Below are 25,183 nucleotides of genomic sequence, written 5' to 3'. Positions count from 1 at the left end.
TTAAATAATGGTTCATATACCACTACACTCACAAAGCAAAAGAAAAAAAAATAGAATCCTGACAAACAACTTAATTCCCTAGTACACTCGAAATACACAAGACTTATTTCTCAGAGGGAACTGCTTATATTGGTAATTTGTATAAATGCCTGTTAGAGAATGAGTTCATCTGATTTTTATTAATGTTATTGCCAGTTCACTGATTACCTTACAAAAGCATCACTGTCCAAGTAATTTACTTTGAGAATCCTCATAATGTAAGGAGGCTTTGACAAAAATTAAATCGATTGTAACTCCATAATAGTTCTGCTATTTGTCCAAGATTTTCATTGCATTAATTCATAGTTTCCTCCCACCATAATTTGCTTTGTTTTATAATACAAACAGTACATGATGCCACATGCTAAGTGCCAATGCTGTCCCACACACTTTCATTTCTTCTGGGAATCAGCATTCTATGATAGAGTAGTCTTCTACATCAAATTTAAACTCAATAATTTACTGTAATAACAAACAAGCATTCAAACCAATAATTACACATTTGTCAAATGTAATTTGGCACACTAAAACTGCTGATTGGTACATTATTTTGGAAAACAAGGCTCAGTTTAGTTTTAAAATATTGCTATATAACCTCTGAGAAATTCCTCTCCAACCCCAAAAGCAATTTACAAGCAGCAGAAACTGCAGTCAAATTATCCAAATATTAATAATGATAGTTAGAAGCCAACCGTGAAAGATTTGACCTCAAATTCTTATTTAAATAAATCTGTTGACATTTTGTTGCAATTTATCACTTAGTAATATGAAAATCTGAAGAACAGGAAACTGAACATACTTTGAGGTCATACATAAAGTAGTCATAACACTTCTATCCTGAACAATTATATACTTTTACTGTTTAATCTTCTGATATTACCACCATTGAAGCCACCATGTTCACAAATACAAAAAAAACACTTAAGCAAGCATGCACACAACTACCAGACAAGAAGCCACAGCACATTGTAGACCACAAATGTCTAGTATATGAACAAGGCAATAGATTTGGTTAAAACCCACCTATCCGACAGATCTAGAGACTGCCTACTTTCAAGGGAACACTGACGACTGGTTAGCCTGCTAGAGTCTGACGCAGTCTCTAGGTCACTGCGTCCATTTGTGGCAGAGTCTATGCTATCATAGCGTCTACCAGAGAAAGCGGAAAGCACAAAGAGGAAAAAAGTGAGGGAAGATTAATTAAGCAAAAAAGTTACTTTTTAATTGTATACTCTACTGAGACAACAGTTTTTCGATCACTTATGAAATTCATTTATATATTACTAACATCGGAGCAAATTAATTTAGCAGATATATTACCGATCAATTACATACCACTTTGTTGCAAATATGCCAAAAGAGAATCGATATTACAAGCATTTGACTTCTCAGCCCACTTGTTGATGGATTCTCAACCAAGTGTTTTGGGCACAGTGGATTAATTTATGGTAATGACAAAAAGACTTATACCATCATAATTATTATTAGCATAAGCAAGTTAGTCTTTTCATCAGCAAGTATTTATAGACACAGCGGTCTCAGAACATAGTACACAATAGTTCCTTTATTATCTAAAGTTCATCCTCATATTGTGGTGTAAGAACATTTCAATAGCAAACCAAATTACAGGGAATAAAAATATAACGGTCTGTTATATAAAGATGAGAAGCAACATTTCCAGTTTGAAGTCATAAACAAATTTCACTGCAGAAAATATCAATTAATGAGAACAGATGTTTAAAGAATATAGCTGTGAAGGTAACAACCATGTAACTATATAGGGTTTTCCAAAAAGCAATAGCCAACTGAACATAAGGTTCCCATTAAAAAGCTGTTGAATGCATCAATAACGTAATATGAATTACAAAAACTAGCTCCCAGTACAGTGTGCAACTTAACACATTGATTTTCTTTGGTATTATTTAAATTAGATATGTTACACTCTACATATTTCCCACAAATTGTTAAATTTGTAATATCTTAACCAAACTTCAAATGATACGTCATTATATTTCAATTAAAATCAAAGAACGTTACCCCTAAAGCATTTTTACACAGTATTCATCTCCTTATACTGGTTAAAAAGAAAACATGGTTACCCTGCAGAGAATTGGAAAGAACTCTGAAGTTAAAAGAAATGAAGAAAAACTGATTAATTTAACATGGTATCAATCAGCAAGGAGCAACCTAAGAGAGAATCACCTTCATAAACTCAGTGAACAATAAATGTACTAATAGCTTACAGCATGAATACTAATATTTAAACCCAATTACATTAATGGCGCTTATATTTCTACAATATTTAAAATATAGGTAATAAAATTGAGAAGTAAATATCACAATTATAAATGCAATATCAGTCACCTGTACACCAGTCACTGAAAGTAAGCATGCAGGTACAACAGGCAGTGAAGAAAGCTAATGGCCTTCATAACAAGAGGATTTGAGTACAGGAGCAAAGAAGTCCTTCTACAGTTGTATAGGGCCCTGGTGAGATCACATCTGGAGTATCGTGCGCAGTTTTGGTCTCCTAATTTAAGGAAGGACGTCCTTGCTATTGAGGCAGTGCAGCGTAGGTTCACGAGGTTAATTCCTGGGATGGAGGGACTGTCATATGAGGAAAGATTGGAAAGACTGGGCTTCTATTTGCCGGAGTTTAGAAGGATGAGAGGGGATCTTAAAGAGACGTATAAAATTATAAAATGACTAGACAAGGTAGAGGCAGGAAAAATGTTCCCAATGTTGGGGGAGTCCAGAACCAGGGGACACAGTCTAAGAATAAAGGGGAGGCCGTTTAAAACTGAGGTGAGAAGAAACTTTTTCACCCAGAGAGTTGTGTATTTGTGGAATTCTCTGCCACAGAAGGCAGTGGAGGCCAATTCACTGGATGAATTTAAAAGAGTTAGATAGAGCTCCAGAGGCTTGTGGAAACAAGGGATATGGGGAGAAGTATAAGAAAATAACTGCAGATGCTGGTACAAATCGATTTATTCACAAAATGCTGGAGTAACTCAGCAGGTCAGGCAGCATATGAGGAGAAGGCAGGCACAGGTTACTGATTATAGATGATCAGCCATGATCACAATGAATGGTGATGCTGGCTCGAAGGGCCAAATGGCCTCCTCCTGCACCTATTTTCTATGTTTCTACTTGCATTGTTTTATAATACAATATGTTACACATTTGAAAATGTTCAATTACATGCATAATGAAATATAATTTTGGCTTAGCTTGTGAAAGTGTGTGCTCTTACAGCCATTCAAACTTTATGCTTGCCATGAGAAATGCTTTGGCTCATATGATGCATGAATGGCTTTGCACTAGTCATGGTGCAATGGTCAGTAAAATATAACATTAGTTTTAAAATTACAGGATAGAATTGCAACAGCTTAATAAATCACATTTGCACATTTAAAGTTAAAAGTAAAGATTTAGATGTTAATTTCAAGGAAGTAATTGTGTTCTTTTTTTTAAGACATGTTGCAAATTATATTTCGCACTTTCAACATATCCATGCCAAGAAGGAAACCAAGAAACTGTTACCTGGCCAGTCACATTTCATTTCAAGTCGTGTGTAAACTAGGGTGTGTATTATACATTATCTTTTTTTCTTCCAGACCATGGATACAGTAAATACTTAATATATCTGATTGATAGAAGTTGAAGCTTTGAGAATTACAATAAAATATCCAAAATTACATTATAATTGAGTCTACTAATATTGCTTTATTAAAAGACTACGAGGTAATGAATTTTATAAAATAGCATCAAACTTTGATGTACATTTTGCCTATAATGTGCAGAAAATAAATAATGAATAGGTCTTGCCATGTTGTCTGGAAGCAATCAAATTATTAGAAGCTAATCAACCTAAAGGTAGAAAGTGATGAAAAATAAGTAGACAGGCTCCACCAGCGACTGCAAAATGAAGAGCAGACATCCTGAAAATTATATTTAGTTATGATGAGAATGAACATGCACTGAATGAGTGAACACAATGTTACAGAAAACCCATTTTTCAAAAGTACGGTTGGGTTAACCTGGAACAATTTGTTTTAACATCTATTTTAGTTGTAGTATAAAGATAAAATTACTAAATCACCAAATGAAACAAAATAAGAAACGACCAACTTAGATGGGTTTTTTTAAGAATTGAGCTTGATAAATCTTTTCTTTAGTGAAAATAACATATGGTGAATTAAATGTAATGGAGAGTGTGAGATGACTGTGAATTTTCGGACTGCCTGTGCATAGTACCACACAGGCTACTGGAGAAGATTCAACCTATATAATTAGGAGGAGAAACAAATAGAATGAATAATTTGATCAAAAGAAAGAAGCAAAACCAGAATTTCTCACAGCAGTTGCAAATGCCTATACATTCTATTTTTGGAGATATGGTTTTGGAGATATAATTTGAAATATTCATTTAGAGGGAGTTAATAAAAATATTGGAGGAGATATTTTTATTAACTCCCTCTAAATGAATATTTCAAATTATATCTCCAAAACCATATCTCCAAAAATATTGTGAAATTGTTTTTTTACATTGTTTTGATTACCAGCAATGAGAAGAACAATATTTTAACCAAAAATATTGGTGAAAATGTTGTTCTTCCCATTACTGATAATCAAAACAATGTAAAAAATATTTATGGATCATTATTCTTCACTCAAATAATTACATCAAGTTGCTAACATTTTGAAAGCTTTATGCATTTCCATTAAAGACAATTGCGCTTGTAGAATAATATTTTCCTAATTCCATTCACATAGAGGTAAATATCACATAAACCAAAAAATACAATGATGAATTTTATTTAAAAAAATAGTAATTCAAGAATTATCTAATAACACCAAAAACAACATTTCTATCAGATAATTCTATTTAAACTATCTTTCTTATCTGTAGCGTAGTGCATTAACTTTTTTCATATATTTAAACTGATTCAAGTTCACATTTAAACCACGATCTCTCTAAATAGGAAATTAGCAATTGTCTACACCCTTTTGCAAGTTTATTTGATTAACCTGACGGCGGGTGGGAAGAATAGCTCTTCCAGCGAAATACATTCAGCCAGGTACCCCTCACTTCTTTTCCAGGCAATTTTTGTTAACCAGTGAAAATTATTAACAGTGGAGCTGACAAATTAGAATGTTAGTTTACACCAATGTGCTACCACTTAGGTATTAGTCCTCTCATACCTTGGTCAAACTGTGCTCCAGGCCAGGGTTCAGAACTATTTACAGGTTAATTTAAATACTGACAGAGATACCAAGCAATTATTAGATTGGCAGTCAGAAAGGTATAAACACGACAAAAACACAGATATTTTCAGTTTAGAAAATAAATCACAAAAATCATTTCAGCTTCTTTGAATGAAAAAAGCCTTAATAACAGAATAGCATCTAAGTACCGTAAATATTACTTTTGACTACAAATTGTTACTTGTGCTCCCTCCCCCTATCCTGACAGGAAGGCAAGCATTTTACACCTCCAATCATATATCGTCATTTTAATGAGGCATTTGTTCTCTTTCCGAATTATCTCCAGTATATTGGAACACTCCCAATGAACTTAATTAGACCAGAAAATCACCATGTCAGGAATAAAGCACAATCTCATCTACAACCAGTTCTCAGGATATGACACAATGCTTTTACTGGATAACCCCACTTTTAGCTGAAAACAACAATCAATATCGACTGAAAATAATACTTGTTTTTAAAACCAAACAGCCATCAACAAAATAAATTGTACCTTATTGGCCTCTGATGATCTGAATAATCTAGCTCATAACTGTGAATAGAATCAGTGCAAGAATCCCGCGATCCATTCTGTTGATGCCGTGAAGAAATGGAATACTGATGGACTGATGCATTAGGCTGAGATGTTGTAAAATATGGAGGTGGGATGCTGTTGCTAGTTTCACTTCGATAGTCGCTGTCTCTGTCATCCACTGCACTGTCAGGATCTTCATTGTCTATAAACAATGAAAACCACATTGCCAGAATGATGAATTTACAGAATTGTAAAATAATACCAGCTTCAAAGAGTATTATTTCCGAAATGCTTCAAGATCTTCAATAATTTCACAATTCTCACAACTTGCACCCGATGGATAGCATTGTTTAATATATACCTGGATTCTGTTATGTTTGGAAAGATTTAAAAGGATGCAAAAGCAGCTAACAACACAAATTAACTGGGTAGCTCAGTCCTCAAAAGACAGTTGATCTCAGGTTAAAGGACATGTTCTGAAGATCTGAAAACTGTATAACACTATTTTAGAAGAAGCTGAAGTTCATAATAATTTTCCTAGCAGGTTCTAGCACAAGCAGCAGGAGCATAAGATACAGGAAAGCATTGACCAGGAATTGATCCTTGGGGCTAAGTTATGAAAACAATGGGTCAGATAATGCCTGACCCATTTTGCACCTCAAATTCACTTCCCATCTTAAACACCCCCATGTCAGCACAAATGAATTCAATAGACAATAGTCTTGTCAACGTGGCCAACTCACCGCCAAAAGGGCTCAAGTGGTGATTGAGACAGCAACACTTATGTGACTCAGGCGCCACAAATTGAGGCCCCAAATTTGTATTGTTTAGATGCTATTTTTGTTTGTTATGCTCTCAAAGGCCATGTCAATTGTTGCTAAGTGTCAATTATCAGAGTCAATGGGAAAAACAAATGTTTTGTTTAGTCAAGAATAATAGAAATTAACCCACATTCCACAAAACAGAAACACAAGACTAATTTTAACTGATGCAGCCCACTAACCAGACTTGCATTCTCTCCATGAGTTACTGACTTTGTACACATGCATGCTTTTGACTGTCCTTGATTAATTGACTGGGACTTAGTGCAAGGTGATTAGACGAGGCAGAATTTGTTGGGTATATCCAAGGTGGTCTCCTTAAACAGTATGTAGATAGTCCGATTTGAAGGGGGACTATACTGGGCCTTGAAGATCTCGGCAAGCCATGGCCATATCCTGACAGCAGGCCTGGCTGGTCCGTGATCCATGGCATCAGTGGTAGGGAAACTATTGGAGATAATTGTTTGAGAAATTGTTTGAGATAATTGGTAGATAATGGGCTAATTAGCAATAGCCAGCATTGCTTTGAACGTGGCAGGTTGGGTCAGGCTAATTTGAATCCTTTTTATTTAAGCAAGGTAACAAAGGATATTGATGAAGGTAGATGTTGTATACATAGATTTTAGCAAGGCTTTCGATAAGGTCCGTCAGGTAGGCTGATTCAGAAGATTAAGATGTACAGGATTCACAGTGACTTGATCATATAGATTCAGGACTGAATCATAATCATAGATTGTGTTGTGGTGGAAGGAAGATATTCTGTCTGGAAGTCTCTGACCAGTGGAGTACCACATGGATCCATGCTGGGACTTCTACTGTTTGTGATATATATAAATGACTTAGACATAAATGTAGATGGGTTTGTGAGTAAGTTTGTTGACAACACCGACATTGGAGGAGTTGCAGACAGTGAGGAAAGCTCTCAGAAGATACAATGGGATATAGATCAGCTGTAGACATTGGCGGAAAAATGTCAGGTGGAGTTTAATCCAAGCAAGTGCGAGGATTTGCACTTTGGGAGGTTGAATGTAAGGCGAGAGTATATAGTTAATAACAAGATCCTTAAATGAATTGGTGTGCGGAGGGATCTTGGAGTCCAACTTGATAGCTCACTGAAGGTGGAAGAACTAGTAGATAGAGTGGTAAAGAAGGCGTATGGTATGCTTGCCTTCATTGCTAGGGGCATTGAGTATAAGAGTCAGGAAGTCATGATGTTATCAACTTTGGTTAGTTGGCATTTAGAGTATTACATACAGTTCTGATCACCCCATTACAGGAAGGATGCGGATGTTATGAAGAGGATGCAAAGGAAATTTACCAGAATCCTACCTGGATTAAAGGGTATCAGCTACAAAGAAAGTTTGATAAACTTGGATTGATTTCTCTGGCGTGTCAAAAATTGCGGGGAGACTTGATAGAAGTATATACAATTATGAGAGGCACAGATAAGATAGACAACCTTTTTCTGGTGTGGAAATGTCCTTCACTAGAGAGCATAAGCTAAAAGATGAGAGGGGGAACGTTTAATGGAGAGATGTGGAGCAATTTTTGTTTTTACACACAGTGGTGGGTGCCTGGAACTCATTGCTATGGGTGGTGGTGGAGGCAGATAGAATAGTGGTGTTGAAGAGGCTATTAGATGGGCACATAGAAGTTCAAGGAATAGCGGGATATAGATCAATTTAAACTTGGCATCATGTTTGGCACGAACATTGTGGGATGAAGGGGCATTCCTGTGCTGTACTGCTCCCAGAGTCAAATGGAGACCTTATTGCAACCCTCAGACTATCTTTGATTGGACTTTATCTTGCGCCAAATGTTATTCACCTTATCATATATCTCTACACTGTGAATGGCTCGATTGTAATCATGTACTGTCTTTTCACTGATTGGTTAGCACACAACAAAAGCTTTTCACTGTACCTCGGTACACGTGTCAATAAACTAAAGGCCAGGTGCAACGACAGTCTGACTTTATTGACAATTAGGTCTCAGTTGATTTAGTGCTTAAGACTGGCCCCAGGACCCTGAGAGTCTCTGACAGGAATCAAGGTTAAAAATTCTGACAAAAGTATGTGAGGCTTTTCAAATGTTTTTGAAGTCATTGGTATCCAAAGACACCAAACAAACCCTGAAATTGTTTGAACGGGTTAAAATTGACAAAAATTCTAATAAAATGTATTTAAAACAATGTGCTTTGATCTCTATTTTAGATGCCGTGTCTTTGTATTCTCACTCTCCCTCTATCTCTCTATTTTCATCCATCTATCAATCAGATGGCTCCATCAACAACTCATCATCAGGAATCTTTATCCACCCTATCAGAGAAAGTCCCTTTGTCTTTCCCATCCCTCCTCCACCCTTCTTGCAACAGAAAACTAATTTGTTTTCTCTTTCCCAATTCTAATAAATGACTTTTGATCTGAAGCATTACCCGTGTTCCTCTTTCCTGTTGAATGTTTCCAGATTTTCTATTTTATTTTCAATTTCTTTCTTTAACCTAAACTTTTTTTCTGTTATTGTTTTATTTACTATTGCACTAAACTATTGTAAAGTCATTGAAAGTCACCAATCTTTGTCCAAATAATCATCTTCAAATTGCACAGGTTTAACCAAAAGCCAACTCTGTCCCAGTCTATTATTTTAACATACTTTGTTCTATATTCAGCTTTCAGAGCACTATGTACAAACCACAAAAATACTTCTTCCCAGTACATTGTATAGAAGTTACTCACTCAGAAAATAGTTTATTCGATAATGTGCTGTTCACAAAATAGTCATGGAACCATGGTAATGAAGAATGATGATAAGGAAACATGAGCTAAAATTGGCGTTGTTAGTTTTTTCAATTAAATGTAAAAAATATCTGTAACAAAATTTGAGAATGAAAGCTGAATTTCACTCAACTATAATTTCAGGTAGATTGATTGTGGGAATTCATCAACCAGGGAATCCATGGGCGGCACGGTGGCGCAGCGGTAGAGTTGCTGCTTTACAGCGAATGCAGCGCCGGAGACTCAGGTTCGATCCTGACTACGGGTGCTGCACTGTAAGGAGTTTGTACGTTCTCCCCGTGACCTGCGTGGGTTTTCTCCGAGATCTTCGGTTTCCTCCCACACTCCAAAGACGTACAGGTATGTAGGTTAATTGGCTGGGTAAATGTAAAAATTGTCCCTAGTGGGTGTAGGATAGTGTTAATGTACGGGGATCGTTGGGCGGCACGGACTTGGTGGGCCGAAAAGGCCTGTTTCCGGCTGTATATATATGATATGATATGAATCTTAATTGTTCAAATGGCCTTGATGCAAGATAAAATATGCAAGATGGTTTCAATTATGAAGGGATTTGTTTTTTTGTTTTTTTTTAAATAAATTTTTTATTGGAGATAGGTACATAACCTGTTTACATCTTTACAGTCATACATTTTTAAATTGATAATATTGTCAATTATTATTATATTGTCTCCAATTATGAAGGGATTTGTGCAGGTTTATAAGTAAATTGATTACTTTTGATTACGGGCAAGTTTTAGGTCCCAGAAATATTAACAGAAGCAGTTATAGTTTTGGCATTTGGTTTCAGAATAAAACATGGATGGGCCATGCTCTGTGCATTTGGGATCTGGATATTTCATGAACTAGCTAAAAAATTAATCTTAGCAGATTTTTTAAAAATTAAGTAACAAGGCTGACTGATGAGCATATTATAGTTGGTAGTTTAGATGGATATTCAATAGTTGTTTTTGATCAAATGCCACTAATAGATCTGCTGGAAATGTTAATGCCCAAAAGTAAGGAAGTAAGGGTTGGACCCAGGCTTTAAGAGCTGTAAGCAACCACTGTTCTAACAGCTGGACCATTTGTCCATTGAATTATAGGATCGCTCTTCCCAAATGGTTAGCATTATAACCTATGGAAAAGTGACATTTGAAAATATCTCTTCTTACATCCAGAAGTTATTACTGAGAGTTATGCTCAATTTCTCATTTATAATTTTATAATTTGCCACATGTAAAATTAACGATAATTAACTGCAACCTACTATGTTAACAAACTCACTCATCCATCATCTGTAGAGATAAATATCTCCTAAAAAGTTAGAGTAATTGGTTTCTCACGCCACATATTTATTTTTTAATGTAGGAAGCCTTTCAGCCCATCGAATTCTCAGAACATTCCCAATGGCACATTGTTGCACTTATTTCCTTGTTTTCCCATCAATTTCAACCAGTGTTTCTACCTTTCATCTTTTGCAGAAGCAATTTACAGTGACCACATGAAATTAAACTCAAACTTCCTTTAAACAATTGCCTGTGATGATATTACAATGGGAAACGTTTTTCCTGAAACTGGTTGAAAAAAATGATCCTCAGAATGAAGAACAATCAAATAACTATTTAACTACGTCCTGAATAAAAAAGATTAAAAGATAAGTAATTTTACTTGTATGTTGTCTACACGTGGGCATAATGCAATTTCTTTTAAAACTTTCAACATCTTGCAATTGTTCAGAAAATTAAAAGTTCAATATCACAAAACACTTAAGTGCCTGCATTTGTACACGCACACATACACGTGCGTGCACGTGTACACACACACACAAAAATACAGAAAATACTCAGCAGTTCAAGCAGCATCTGTGGAGAGTGATCCATGATCTTTCAACAGAATCATTAACCCGAAATATTAGCTCTCTCCACAGACCCTACTTGACCCAAGTATCTCCAACATCTGTAATGTTTTGCTTTCGCATATTACATTGCGTTACTTCAAATAATAACGGCATATTTAATTATATGCCATAGAACTATTTGAAAAAATGTGTGCAATTAAAAAAAGCTAATTTTGATTAATAAAATAATTTTGACTAATTAGGAAAGAAAAATGATCAACATTTATGTTATCTTGAATTTAATAATGGTAATGTATAATCTTAATATTTGTTCTTTAGGTTATTCAATTTCCTTGCAATTAAAGCCAAATTATATAATGCTTGTGTAAAGAATATGTGGTGCAAAGCTTGTTTAAATAAAAAAAGTAGCCTGGTCTATCAATCTCATTCTGTACCATAAAATCTGTTGACCTGTTAAAAACGTTATTTACTCACTGAACACGATAATCTATATTTGACTGAATTTGCAGTCTAATAATAGATATATTGTCAGTAAGAAGCAACAAATAATTACATACTTTGATTGTCTCCAATGCCGAAATAGTTCCAGTTGCCTGTGGGGTAATAAAGGATAGCAAACAATTAAAAAAACTACATCACAATGTTGACTAACTAAGCAATAAAAGCAGGTAGTCGTGCTATAAAACTTACATCACCACTCAAAAAGATTCCTCTTCCAAGGTTTTGTTTTGAAACCTATGCAAATGATTTCCTTTGTATATAATCCTTAAAATGTTACATTCAGTGGTTGATTAACATTTAATTACTGAGGGAGATTGCTTATTTGCGACACACGAAGTTTGTAAACTACTGGAAGAACTCAGGACCTTTACAGGATCGATCTCAAATGTCGACCATCTTGTTGCCTCCACAGATGCTGTTTGACCCATAGTATTCTTCCAGAAGTTTATTTTTTTGCTCAAGACTCCATAATCTGCAGTCTCTCGTGTCACTCAGCTTACATTTATATCTTGCATCCCTGGTGTACCTTTTATTTTATGTTTATTTTTTGTATTCCCTTATATTCCCTTATGGTAATGCTCTGGAAACCGACACGTGGAGAGGAAATATCAGATATTGGCGTAAAAATGCATTTCTAACACTAAGCTTCAAATAGGAGCCTAGACCTATGTTTTGCCAATGATTTGCTTCAAAATTCATTTCGGTAATATATTAAAGCATTGCAGAATATAATAATTAAGAAGGGGGCTCCTGTTTTTACAAGACCTTTCACAATTCCCATAAAATATTCATGCAATGATTGCCACCTTTCATTTTTGCAACTGCATGAGCCGCAGCTTCTACCTCAGTTCATCATTTTAATTTTTGAATTTGATATGGAGGGAATAAATGATACCCTAACTCCAAGTTTTAAAAGTCCCATTACACCCCAATGAGCAACTCCTGTTTGAAGAAATGACTGAGTAACTACTAAGCTGCAGAGATCTGATGAAATAAATGTGATTTCTCTCCCTCCCTCTCTCTCTTGTAACTGTATACAATTTGCAAGCTAGCTGATCCATTCGAATTGTCTGTGCAGTTTCTGAAAACAGGCTGATTGAGGCAACCATGTTAAAAAGCATGACACCAGTTGCTGCAGCATGACTCAGAGAATAGAGGCAAATAGCTATATTTCACAAGTATATCCAAGAGTCAGTCATGTCATTTTCATCTCTCAAATGAAAACCCAGCACCTGGAGGAGATTAGGTTGGATCCATTGGCCCAATCAGTGCACACAAACACAAACTGGAAGCTCAAAAGATAGCAAATATACTGACTGTGATGCCAATCTAAACTAATCCAATTTGCCTGCACATGGCCCATATTCCTCTATTCCCTGCCTGTCCAAATGCCTTAAACATTGTCATAAACATTGCTATAATATCTGCTTCTATCAGCCCCCCTGGCAGCATATTGCAGCAACCTACCATTCCTGTGTTTTCAAAGAAACCTTGCAAATTGTCTTTAAACATCAATTCTCTGGGACCACAAGCAGAAATTGAGATTTCCCCACATGTGCCCTCTTTAGTCACCAACCTCATGTTTGCCTAACTGCATTGTGTGGCAACAGCAAAGCTGGTGGGTGCTTTGGTGAAAGTCACTACAACATTACAATGCCAAGACTACTGATACGTGTCACCCTTTTTAGTTTAACACACACTTTTCTTTCCAGTCAAGATGTAAAAAATTGCCAGAAGTGATATTCTATTGAGATGAGAATAAATTATTGCATTGTCCTATAAAATTATATCACTCACGATCAAGGCAGACTCCTTCACTTTCTCAAGCAATCATGATCAGAATGCTTGGAAATGCTGTTAGTAAATCACACATTCTCTAGCACTTGTCTATGATAATGCTATTCATTGGTTGTTCCCTGAGGTATACCATCTGTCTCCAACTGTGCATAGCTTGGAAAACACTTGCCACAGGATCATCATAGCTACCTCTATCATCATGAGATATGAGTCACCAGGTGAATAACTACCGTTCCACTGAGCTGCGAGCAACTGAGCTGTGCATGATATCCACAAATCCTGCTCTCAGTAGGATTCAATCCTGAGGAATCAACCATTCAAATGTGCATTACTAGTGCCAAGTTCAAATTTGCAAGTTACATGATCACATTTCGCTTGCTGTTCAAGTGCAGTCAACATGATTCACGGCTGCACACCAATGAACCTCCACAGCTCCCCCTTCCGTACCTGAAGAATTTATGATGACCTGCACTTGTTGTTGGAATGAGAGGTAGAGAACAAATGAAATAGTAGACCAATGAGCATTTGTAAGGACGGGTTCAGGTGGATGTGATGTTTAGTTTAGTTTAATTTATTGTCATGTGTACCGAGGTAGAGTAAAAAGCTTTTTTGTGTACATAGGTGAAAGTGCAACTGCAATGTCCTTTTGTTGCCCTGAATGAATGTGCAGGGCATTACATTCTTGCCTCAGAGTAGACTATTTCTGTGCAGTCCTGGCGAGCCTCCCTCATACCCCACCCCTTAGTTGAGAAATCATCCAAAAGCAAAATTTTGGCCCAAACTACCCAATCTCTTGGATTAACATCTTCAAAAAATCTCTACTCTGCTCTGCTATAATTCTATGCTCATCACCAAATGCAATTACTCCACCACCATCATCTGTGTGACCAGCCTCAGAGCCCAAAGCTGTTGAATTTCTCTCCTTACCCTTCCCTTCTCTACTATTTCTTCTTAAAAACGTATCTCTTGACTAAATTTTTGCTAAGTTTAAAGCACAATATCACCAAAGGTTTTGTTGTGCTGTTGTCAGATTTCAACTATTACAATAGTGTGCAGTGATTATTTCACCATTACTCTCACCAGAAATTCTGGTCATCATCACTAGAATAACTTATTAACTGGGGAGTCAGGCTCTGGATTATGCAGCTAGAAAAGTGGTGTGCCGTAGTTTCAAAGTTAATTTTAGCACTAAGATTCAAGTTCAAGACATCAAAAATAATTTAGATCAATACCAGAGCATGATAAACCTATTGCTGATGGCACAAAAATTGAAGATAGTAAGTTAATAACTTCACATAAGGAGATCTCAAAGTGATACGTTTAGTGACCAGGCAAAAATTTGGAACATGGAATATAATGTGGGAAAATACACAATGGCCTATTTTAGCAGGATCATTTCTGTTGTATGCAATAATATGATTCTAACCCAATGGCACCACGAAAGATAAAAACCATTGTACTTCAATTGTGAGAGTCTGCAGAATTCTGAGGTGCAGAAGGATCTGGTGCCCTGGCACATGATTTGCAAAAGGCTAGAATGTAGATAGAGCAAATAATTAGGAAAGCTAACATAATGCCATCCTTTATTGCTGAAATGTTCTGCTTCAATTATATAGGACATTGGGGAGATCACATTTAAACCACTGTGTACAAGACCGATCTCTTTAAGGGAGGACATGCAGGTTTGTAGGTTAAATGACCTCTGCAAATTGCCCCAACTGTATAGGGAGTAGATATAAAAGAGGGATAACATTGAATTTGAGTAAATGGCTGAGAAAAATTTCAAGATAAATGAGGAAGCATTTGCTCTTGGTGTCATGTGTCTTTGGAAACATATTTCTCAAAGACAGTGGAGGCAGAGTTTTTAATTTGTTTAAAAAAAATAAACAATGTGTGTTGGGGGGGGGGGGGGCATATTAAGGTTAACATTAATACTTTGGTCATACTTACAACATTGAGAGCCCGGAACAGGTAAAGGCCTCTCCCCCACCTCTTGGAATGCATACTAATTGAAACAAAAGTACTATCATACATCAATATTACAAGTCAAATAATTTGCAGCTGTAATATTTTGAATTTGTAGGAAAAACCTGCAGATGCTGGTTAAAATTGAAGGTAGATACAAAATGCTGGAGTAACTCAGCGGGTCAGGCAGCATCTCAGGACAGAAGGAATGGGTGTCGTTTTGGGTCGAGACCCTTCTTCAGACTGATGTCAGGGGAGGGTTTGACAAAGATAGAATTAGCCAAAGGCAGGAAGACTAGTGGGAGAACTGGGAAGGGGGAGGGGATTGAGAGGGAAAGCAGAGACTATCTGAAGTTAGAGAAGTCAATGTTCATACCGCTGGGGTATAAACTATCCAAGCGAAATACGAGGTGCTGTTCCTTCAATTTGCGCTGGGCCTCACTCTGACAATGGAGGAGGCCCAGGACAGAAAGGTCAGATTGGGAATGGGAGGGGGTGTTGAAATGCTGAGCCACCGGGAGATCAGGTAGGTTAAGATGGACTGAGCGGAGGTGTTCAGCGAAACGACCGCAGAGCCTGCACTCGGTCTCGCCGATGTAGAGAAGTTGACACCTGGAATAGCGGATGCAGTAGATGAGGTTGGAGGAGGTGCAGGTGAACCTCTGCCTCACCTGGAAAGACTGGGTCCTTGGATGGTGTCGAGGGGGGAGGTAAAGGGATAGGTGTTGCATTCGAGGAGGGAGGTAAAGGGACAGGTGAATTTGTCTTTATATTGCATTTACAGTATTGAAGTTTCATATAATGGCACCAACTCTGTTGCTGCCTATGAATTACCCAGATTTTACAAAGGAGCTGCCTCACTCGCATTTTGTTGGGGTCTGAACAGAGAACACTTTAATCCTTCATAAAGCAGAAAATTCTGTAAACACTCAGCAGGTCAGCAAGCATCTGCAGAGAAACAATGTTTCAAGTTGATAGACTTCAACAGAACAGGACTGCAGATAATATCTGATCACCTGAGTATTTTCAAGATGTTCTGCTTTTATTCCAGGCTTCCAGCATCCACCACACATTGCTTTCACTAATATAGCATGTTTGAACGTGAAATTAAGATTGGGGAAACGAGATGGTATTAAAACACAGACATAAAGAGATTGAGCAAAAGATTTAAGAAACTTTTAATTTCTCTAATACAAACTAATGTTTGAAGGAATAAAATTGCATGCTTAGTTATTTAAAAGCAAATCTTATTTCCCATCATGGTTAAAAACTCATGTAAAACATATTGTATGAGGCATAACTTTTACTGGAGTCTTCAGTGGGAAATCAATGGGCAAGTAACTTCTCTGTATTTCAATGCAGATGCTGATGATAGATGCTGCTGCTCAACTTACCGTTTTAGTAGTGAGAACAAACTTCCCAATGCCATGAAAATTTTGCAAGGAAAATTTAATAAAATAATACAATAATTCAAACTAAACAAGGATTTTATTTTTAGCACACCAAAATCTTACATTCTGGCAAATTTTAAATTTATTCACAAAATGCTGGAGTAACTCAGCAGGTCAGGCAGCATCTCGGGAGAGAAGGAATTAGTTTTTTTGGTTTGCCAACATGATGGGAAGATGCTTCTACACAAAATTATAATTAAAAATGTGTAGAATTTTGTGTACTATTGGATCTAAATATTTAATCCTGATCATAAGTTGCTGTAATTCCAGGACTATTTTTTTAAAATGGTGAGCATCTAAAATGCAATATCGTTCAAATTTTGTACAGTTAATACACCAATAATGCCCGTTTTTAACACTTACATCATCGTGATCTCGCATCGCATTCAGCTGTTCCAATTTTTTAGCCCAGTATCGTGCTTCTTCTTCTGGGATATCTGCAATGGAAAGTACATTTTTTCATGCATATTTAAAGTAACGTCTTAACTAGAAAACAAAATGAAATGAAGCAACTTCACAACACCAACAACAATTTATGCGATTATACTTTGAAAAGTAAATTTCACTCATATTATTCCGTCCAACAATTAAACTAGGTACAGTTAAATCTCATTACTCAGAACACAATGTTTCTTCATAACTCTGTGCATCAGGCAATAACTTTTATTGCAGACATTACATTATTTTAAGGTCTCTAAACTACACACCAGATGTGCAAGAAACATTTTGTTTTTCTCATGAATAGGTTCAGTTATTTATTGACCTGTCGTTACTTACTTAATCAATAATTGCTATTCTAAAGTGCCTTCTGGTTCCCCAATGATGTTGTGATGAATATATGCAGAGATATAGATTTAAGGTGTCTTCAATTTGATCAATTTTAGCAGCCTTTTTGGCTTTAGTTAACAAATTAGAACTGAAAGATAGCACATATCTTAGAAAATATAGTGCCTGACATTCCCATCCTAAATAGTCCATCTGGTTATCAGCTTTCACATTATTCCTGCTATGACTGTATGCACCCTACTAATTTTGCTAGTCAGCAAGATTCCCTCACACCAAAACATCAATTTCTGGAATTTAATATGGTGTTGATGTTGAATAGCAGCAATTGTTCCCTTTCATAATGCTGCTGAAAATGTGTTTTTGTCCCATAAAATTAAAATTTTCTGGTCTACATTTTATTAGTTATTTGCTTTCATAAATCCTTGAAGAAAATTAACCTGAATAGGTTGGGATCAAATGGGGTAACTTACTGAGGTGGTATAAGTTATTAAAGCAGTCAAACAATTGATGAATAGTAGTGAAGCACAACAAAAATCTTGACCATTGAACATAAAATATTGGAAACTTCTTTTCATGCTAATGGAAATTCTGACATTTCTCAATATTTTTAAAATCAGTAATGCCTATCCACTCGGCTGAAATCCATAAAAATTAGAACTATTCTTACAATTCGCCCAATTGTAAGTTATTGCCTAATATGTTTTACTTCCAAACATAAATATTAAGAAATGCAGTACCTAAGCATGAAGTAATTTGGTCACAATAAAGTGTTTGAAATGAAGAAAATAACCTGCAAAAAAAATTGCCAAAGAAGACAAACCAATTCCAAAAATCTGATTCATTCAATAATGTTATTAAATATTAATTATTTTAAGCAGGCAGTAAATGTTCATGTGTCCATGTCATCAATAATGATCACTTTTAACAGCACAAATAATAACAAAAATTAAAAGAGTGTTTTTAAAAAGTATAGTTTAGAGAAGCAAACACTTTGCGTTCATGTGAAAGGTGATAATTATAAATCAACCCAAATGAGACCAAGAAAGAAAAAACCTAAACCTACCAAGTGGTAATTCAAATCGAGTGTCCAACAAAATCCTGTGAAATGTTGGGTCTTTTGTTCCACAGATTTCATTGTCTGTCATTATAACCTCTGAATCAAGAGTCAACCATTCACCAGGTCCCTCCTTCAAATAGAAAGTGGAAAGCAAGTGATTGATAGAGAAAGATGACAGAACACAAAAGGGAAGCTATAGCTTGGTTTCGAGTATGCAGTTTGGAAGGTACAGAGAATCTTAAGGAAGAGAATTATTCATTACAGCTGATCAATGGCATGCATTTACATATATAATAAAGTACAAAGAATAGGCAGCTGAGAATGTAGGACCCCCTTCAAAATTGAAATAATTCCAAATCAATTTCCAACATTGTACCTTAAAAAAATTGGACACTATTTTCACCCAGCATATCATTTACCATATTCTGTAATTAATATATTATCTGATTTTTTTCCTGAAAAAATTACATTTGACTTAATCTGGTTAATTTATCCAAAGCATTGCAGCATTATACCATCATAAATATAGATTTAATGTTTTATTTACACCTACTTGGAAACATAATTGCTCTTCAAAACCAGAATAGTTTGTGCTATTTACTGAACAACTGCACCACTCAGGAGATTCAATTTTAAAATGATCAAAGGGCTGATAACAAAAATAAGCAAGATGACCCTGTCCTAGAAGTGTTGCAAAAGTACAGGTAGTTTTGCTATAACCCATTTCCACCACCTGAATTGGATACATTACAAGATATGAATTAGGGAACACTATTTGCACTACTCAGGCTGAATTGGTTAAAATGTGATTTTGACTGGGAACAGGAGAACTAGTTAAAAGTCACTTCAGAAATTGACGAGCAGAAAGAATGCTTTCACCATACGTGGCTATTGAAATTGACAAACAATCGTTTCTATTAACATGTAGAAATAAAGAAATGCAGGTGCTAGTTTACAAAAAACTTTTCAAGGCAGCATTTCTGGAGAACATGGATAGGCAAAGTTCCTTCAGCACTTGTGTTTCTTTTGCTTCTATTAACACTTGTGAAATATTATTCTATTTAACAAAGTAACATACAGTCCTTAGTATTTTTAGCCCGCAGTCTGAAACTCTCTCGCACTTCAGCCACATTTTCCAGCAGGTGCTAAGATTGATCCATATTTTACTTTAAAGGAAAAATTCCAGTGTATATAAGCCTAGTCGCTCCAGGCTTTCAACATACGACAGTCCCGCCATTCCGGGAATTAACCTAGTAAACCTACGCTGCACGCCCTCAATAGCAAGAATATCCTTCCTCAAATTTGGAGACCAAAACTGCACACAGTACTCCAGGTGCGGTCTCACTAGGGCCCTGTACAACTGTAGAAGGACCTATTTGCTCATATACTCAACTCCTCTTGTTATGAAGGCCAACATTCCATTGGCTTTCTTCACTGCCTGCTGTACCTGCATGCTTCCTTTCAGTGACTGATGCACTAGGACACCCAGATCTCGTTGTACGTCCCCTTTTCATAACTTGACACCATTCAGATAATACTCTGCCTTCCTATTCTTACCACCAAAGTGGATAACCTCACACTTATCCACATTAAACTGCATCTGCCATGCACCCGCCCACTCACACAGCCTGTCCAAGTCACCCTGGGAAGCTTTAGACCACATAGATTGGCCACAACAAATTAGCAGTAAGATTGTGGAGGATTATTCATGGAATATAGAAGAAATGTTTTTCTAAAAAGGAACCAAGGAAGCAGCAGGCTGTTTAGATCTCATTTTGCCTAATGAAGAAAGATTAGTTGAAGATTTAGTAGTTAAAACTCCTATAGGGAGCAATAATCATAATATGATAGAAAGCAATTTAGTTCAATCTGAAACCAGGGTCTTAAATCTGAAGAAACCAAACAAAGCCATGAGGTATAAATTGGCAATGGAAGATAGGGAAGCTACATTAAGTAGTACAGTTAACAAACAATCTCTAATTTTAAAGAATATAGAAGTTACAGATGGCTAAATAAGATAAGCATCTATAGCTATCAAGGGAAGTTTAAAATAATACTCTTATTATTATTTCTCCTATGATAATTTAGGATTTAAGTTAATAAATCTGTATTTTATTTCAGATACATGCATTTTATTTCAGTTGATGCATTTTTTAAATTCTTCAGTCTAAAACGCAGCCAATTGTTACACTAAACCAATGGGAAATACTTCCTTGATTTACAAAATTTCACTGAAGATGTTTTCCTAAATCCGAACCTTTCTGATAATTGAAGAATACCTATACAATATGGAAAACTGCAATGTTATTTGTCATTATTTTAAACCTCCCTTGATAGCTATGGCTATTTATCCTGTTTAGCTATCTTGCCTATCTGCTTTGTAAGAAAATATTAAAAACAGACTTTTTGTAAAAAGATGCCGAGAAACTTGAAAATTGCAGAGGAATGTAGATGGCCCAGCATCCAAATCAATGAAAATCATCAGGCAGGTTTAACAGGGTTTGGGAAGGCAAATTATGCCTTAATTACAAGAGCACAGCTATCTTGCTCCAAATATATTGAGGTCCTGGTTAGGTAGACACAAAAATTAACTCAGCGGGTCGGACAGCATCTCTGGAGAAAAGGAATAGATGACGTTTCAGGTCATGTGACTATGTATAAGTTTTACCTTCCTGTCCAAGGAAAGATATTGCAATAGTGGGAATGTTGCAAAAGTTTTGCCAGATTAATTTTTCAGGTGCAGATCAAAACAAAACTGCAAATGCTGAAACGGAAAATGCTGTCATGCACGCTGAAGACATCTGCCTTTACCACGACATCACCTGTGTGACAAGTTCATTTTACCTAAATTGTCATAGGCAATCTTGCCTCATATCTAGTAATGGATAAGCAAAGATTTCCTAAATGGAAGATTATAGAGATCAAATGAGTCATCTTCATTCCAAGCCATCCACTTTCTGAGGCTACTATCCAAAAAGAACTGGATAGGTTACAACTTTGTTGCTGTCATCTTTTGTCGGAGTTAAGTTTCAAATGTCAGATCTGTACTAACTCTGAACACTGTATTCCCTTGTTCATAACTCTTCTCTTGTATCAGTTCATCTGGTTCTGAAACCAATAGAACGTAAACAGAAAACACTTGGCATAAAAAAAATCAATTGATTGCAGCCTGTAATGTTTCTTTCACGAAATTCACAATTTACCCTTTTTCTCCTGATACATTCTTCCCCTATCCTTACGTGCAGGTATATGGAGACAGGACATAACACGAGCATGTTCAAAGTGCTGTTTGTGGGTTAGGACAATTAAACATTATTTCAAACTGTTTACCTCATTTGATTGACGTATGCCCCTTAAAGGAATCCACGCTGTACCAACCATTGTGTCCCAGATCAATCCTTTGTTCCACACTTCAACAGTCAGGCCTAGGTCTAAACGATTGATTTCACTGTAAAATAAAGGAAATAATTCTGTGACTGGAAAACATAATGATAAAAATAAGGATAGAATTGATATAAACCGATTTGAAAAATTAATATTTTAAAAATTCAGTCAATTATAGTCAGTGCAAAGTGGATGGATCCTGTGTACATCATCTTTCTTCTATGATTCAGTTTTCTTTCACACTTATAACACCTTCCATATTGCAACGACTCTCAATTTCTCCTCAGTCACCCATTTCTCCAACGAAAAACAAGAGCTGTTTTTCAAACAAAAATCCTTAATTACCTTGAAAAATCCTATTAAATCTCTTTTGTTCCCATGATAACAGGACATAAGAACGTAATAAAAAAGGGGGGGACACACACACACACACACATGAGATTATACTTAAGCAAATCCTAATACTAGCACAGCATCAGGACAGAAAATCTTACTCTATATTTCTCACAATACAATACTATTTACATTTCAAACTAGAGTTTTAATATTGGCACACACCACCCAGAGCAACATGACGTGTTGAGCCAACTTGGCGTACCCGCATAAAAAGTAATCCACCCCATCAGCCAGCATATCCAACAAATCATCCTCCAACATTTCCGTCACCTCCAATGGGACCCCACTACTGGCCACATCTTCCCATCTCCTCCCCTTTCTGCGTTCCGCAGAGACCGTTTCCTCCGTAACTCCCTGGTCCACTCATCCCTTCCTACCCAAACCACCCCTTCCCCGGGCACTTTCCCCTGCAACCGCAGGAGGTGCAACACCTGTGCCTTTACCTCCCCCCTCAACTCCATCCAAGGACCCAAATAGTCTTTCCAGGTGAGACAGAGGATCACCTGCACCTCCTCCAACCTCATCTATTGTATCCGCTGCTCTAGATGTCAACTTCTCTACATCGGCGAGACCAAGCGCAGGCTTGGCGATCATTTCGCTCAACACCTTCGCTCAGTCTGCCTTAACCAACCTGATCTCCCGGTGGATGAGCACTTCAACTTCCCCTCCAACTCCCAGTCTGACCTTTCTGTCATGGGCCTCCTCCAGTGCCATAGTGAAGCCCACCGGAAATTGGAGGAAAAGCACCTCATATTTCGCTTGGGCAGCTTGCAGCCCAGCAGTATGAACATTGACTTCTCCAACTTTAGATAGTTCCTCTGTCCCTCTCTTCCGCTCCCCCTGTCTTCCTGTCTCCACTTATATCATTTCTTTGTCCGGCCCCCCCTGACATCAGTCTGAAGAAGGGTCTCGACCCGAAACGTCACCCATTCCTTCTCTCCTGAGATGTTGCCTGACCAGCTGAGTTACTCCAGCATTTTGTGATACCTTCGCAAAAAAAGTAATACATGAGGAAGCTCAAATGAAGGAATCAAAGAGGAAAAGAGAATTTGGTACATCAAGAACCACAGGATCCCTACACCCCTGTCATCGGTGTGAAAGGAACTTTGGAGCCCAGATTGATCTGATCAGCCGTCCCGGTACACACAACTCAGCACTTTAAACTAGATGTCATGGTCTAACTCCAGAAGGAGTGAGGAACAGCAACAACATAATTTCAAAGTATGTTAGCTGCACAATATTTATTGATGGCCTGAGGACACCAATCATACGAAATCTGTGTTTTTGTGTTGCTTTCTCAATTGGACTGGTTCCATAATTAATATCCATTCTTTCAAGTGAAGGCTGTCATACATAGTGACAGACTGGTTCTTAGTTTGTACTTCACATTTAACAAACAAATGTACATATTTTGCACTGAGCATAAATGCTGCTTTGTTCAAATGTACAGCCGAAATATGGCAAGCAGGAGGATTTAAGGCGACATACAAGTTTTACATGAGCAGAGGAGTGACTATTAAAATCTCTTGAATTTGCTCATGTGTTATTTGCGTGCTTGTGTGGTGATAGCCCTTCGTGAAGACAATTGTGTATTTAAGGCAAATATCTGCCAGTCTAGCTTTTGGGAAGCCCGAAATGTAACCGAGTTGGCGCCACTGTTTACAGGAGGAGGAGGAGGAGGAGGAGGAGGTAAATTCCTTTCTCTTTCGGAAGAGCCTTACCATAGTGTGGCAAGTCAGGTGCACTTCCAACTACTAAATGCGGCTTGGATCAGCTCCCACCTCCCTAGATGAATGGCCCGGCACCAATCTAGCCATGTGTTCGGGGTTTTTTTAAATATTAAGCCAAATGGCCCAAGTCGCCGTTCGGCTGTTCTATTCCGCAGACGGTGCAATTGCTACCCCTGCCGCTAACGCATCATTCAGGCCTCTCATCCAACTTCTGGAGGGAGTGGCAGTCCTGCTCTTCGACCAATACCGAGATTTGGTGACTGATCATCCCAACAGGTGCATTTTACTTCTGAACTGTATTTGCAAAATAACTTATTAATTTATACATTTCAGATTACCTAACTCCTAGCACTGCAACTCTGCATTTGTCTCTCCATGTCCTTGAGGACTTTCTTTGGTGTACAAATGAGTTTATCCTTTACTCATCTGTGTGCCTCTTATGTTTAAAATAATCTATCATTAATCTTCATTAACGTCGTACATGCCCAGTGAGCAAGGTTCAAGCTAGTAGTTTCAAATCATGCCTTGACAGCAAACTGACATCGCGATAAGCATCCAGAACAATTCCCAACACTTGTTTTCCAGTGCATTCAAATGAGCGTAAAACTTCGTTTATTTCCCCAACGCGATGCCAAAAGCTATCACATCAGTTTGTAGATTTATGTAGAAGTGAAAAGTATAAGTACGATGGAACTAAATGAACAAATTCCACAGAACCAAGAACATACACCAGTTTAAAAAGAATTGTCAGCACTAATTGTGTTTGGCTGGGTTCAGTTACAATCAAAGACAGAACGTAGAAAAATACAGAACAAGAATAGGCCTTTCGGCCCACAATGTCT

The 25,183-nt window shown here is 37.0% G+C and overlaps 1 protein-coding gene across 10 annotated transcripts in view; it reads right to left on the bottom strand.

The window, feature by feature from the left end:
- Nucleotides 1-25,183, bottom strand: part of LOC144607377 (protein unc-13 homolog A-like) — a 184,408-nt gene that overhangs the window by 124,807 nt on the left and 34,418 nt on the right. For 4 of the 10 annotated variants that reach the window (XM_078424171.1, XM_078424174.1, XM_078424170.1 and 1 more), the window contains exons 4-10: nt 22,162-22,279; nt 18,838-18,961; nt 17,352-17,425; nt 15,523-15,577; nt 11,832-11,867; nt 5,801-6,023; nt 1,063-1,188 (exon numbers count right to left, since the gene is read on the bottom strand). In XM_078424171.1, the coding sequence (XP_078280297.1) occupies nt 1,063-1,188; nt 5,801-6,023; nt 11,832-11,867; nt 15,523-15,577; nt 17,352-17,425; nt 18,838-18,961; nt 22,162-22,279 (756 nt within the window). The remainder of the gene's footprint in view (nt 1-1,062; nt 1,189-5,800; nt 6,024-11,831; nt 11,868-15,522; nt 15,578-17,351; nt 17,426-18,837; nt 18,962-22,161; nt 22,280-25,183) is intronic. The other 6 variants (XM_078424178.1, XM_078424176.1, XM_078424175.1 and 3 more) reach the window with 2 other exon arrangements.

Source organism: Rhinoraja longicauda, chromosome 28 (genome assembly GCF_053455715.1).
Source record: "Rhinoraja longicauda isolate Sanriku21f chromosome 28, sRhiLon1.1, whole genome shotgun sequence".
Taxonomy (NCBI): domain Eukaryota; kingdom Metazoa; phylum Chordata; class Chondrichthyes; order Rajiformes; family Arhynchobatidae; genus Rhinoraja; species Rhinoraja longicauda.
The sequence above is the reverse complement of the archived record's forward strand: the minus strand, read 5'-3'. Positions and strand labels throughout refer to the sequence as shown.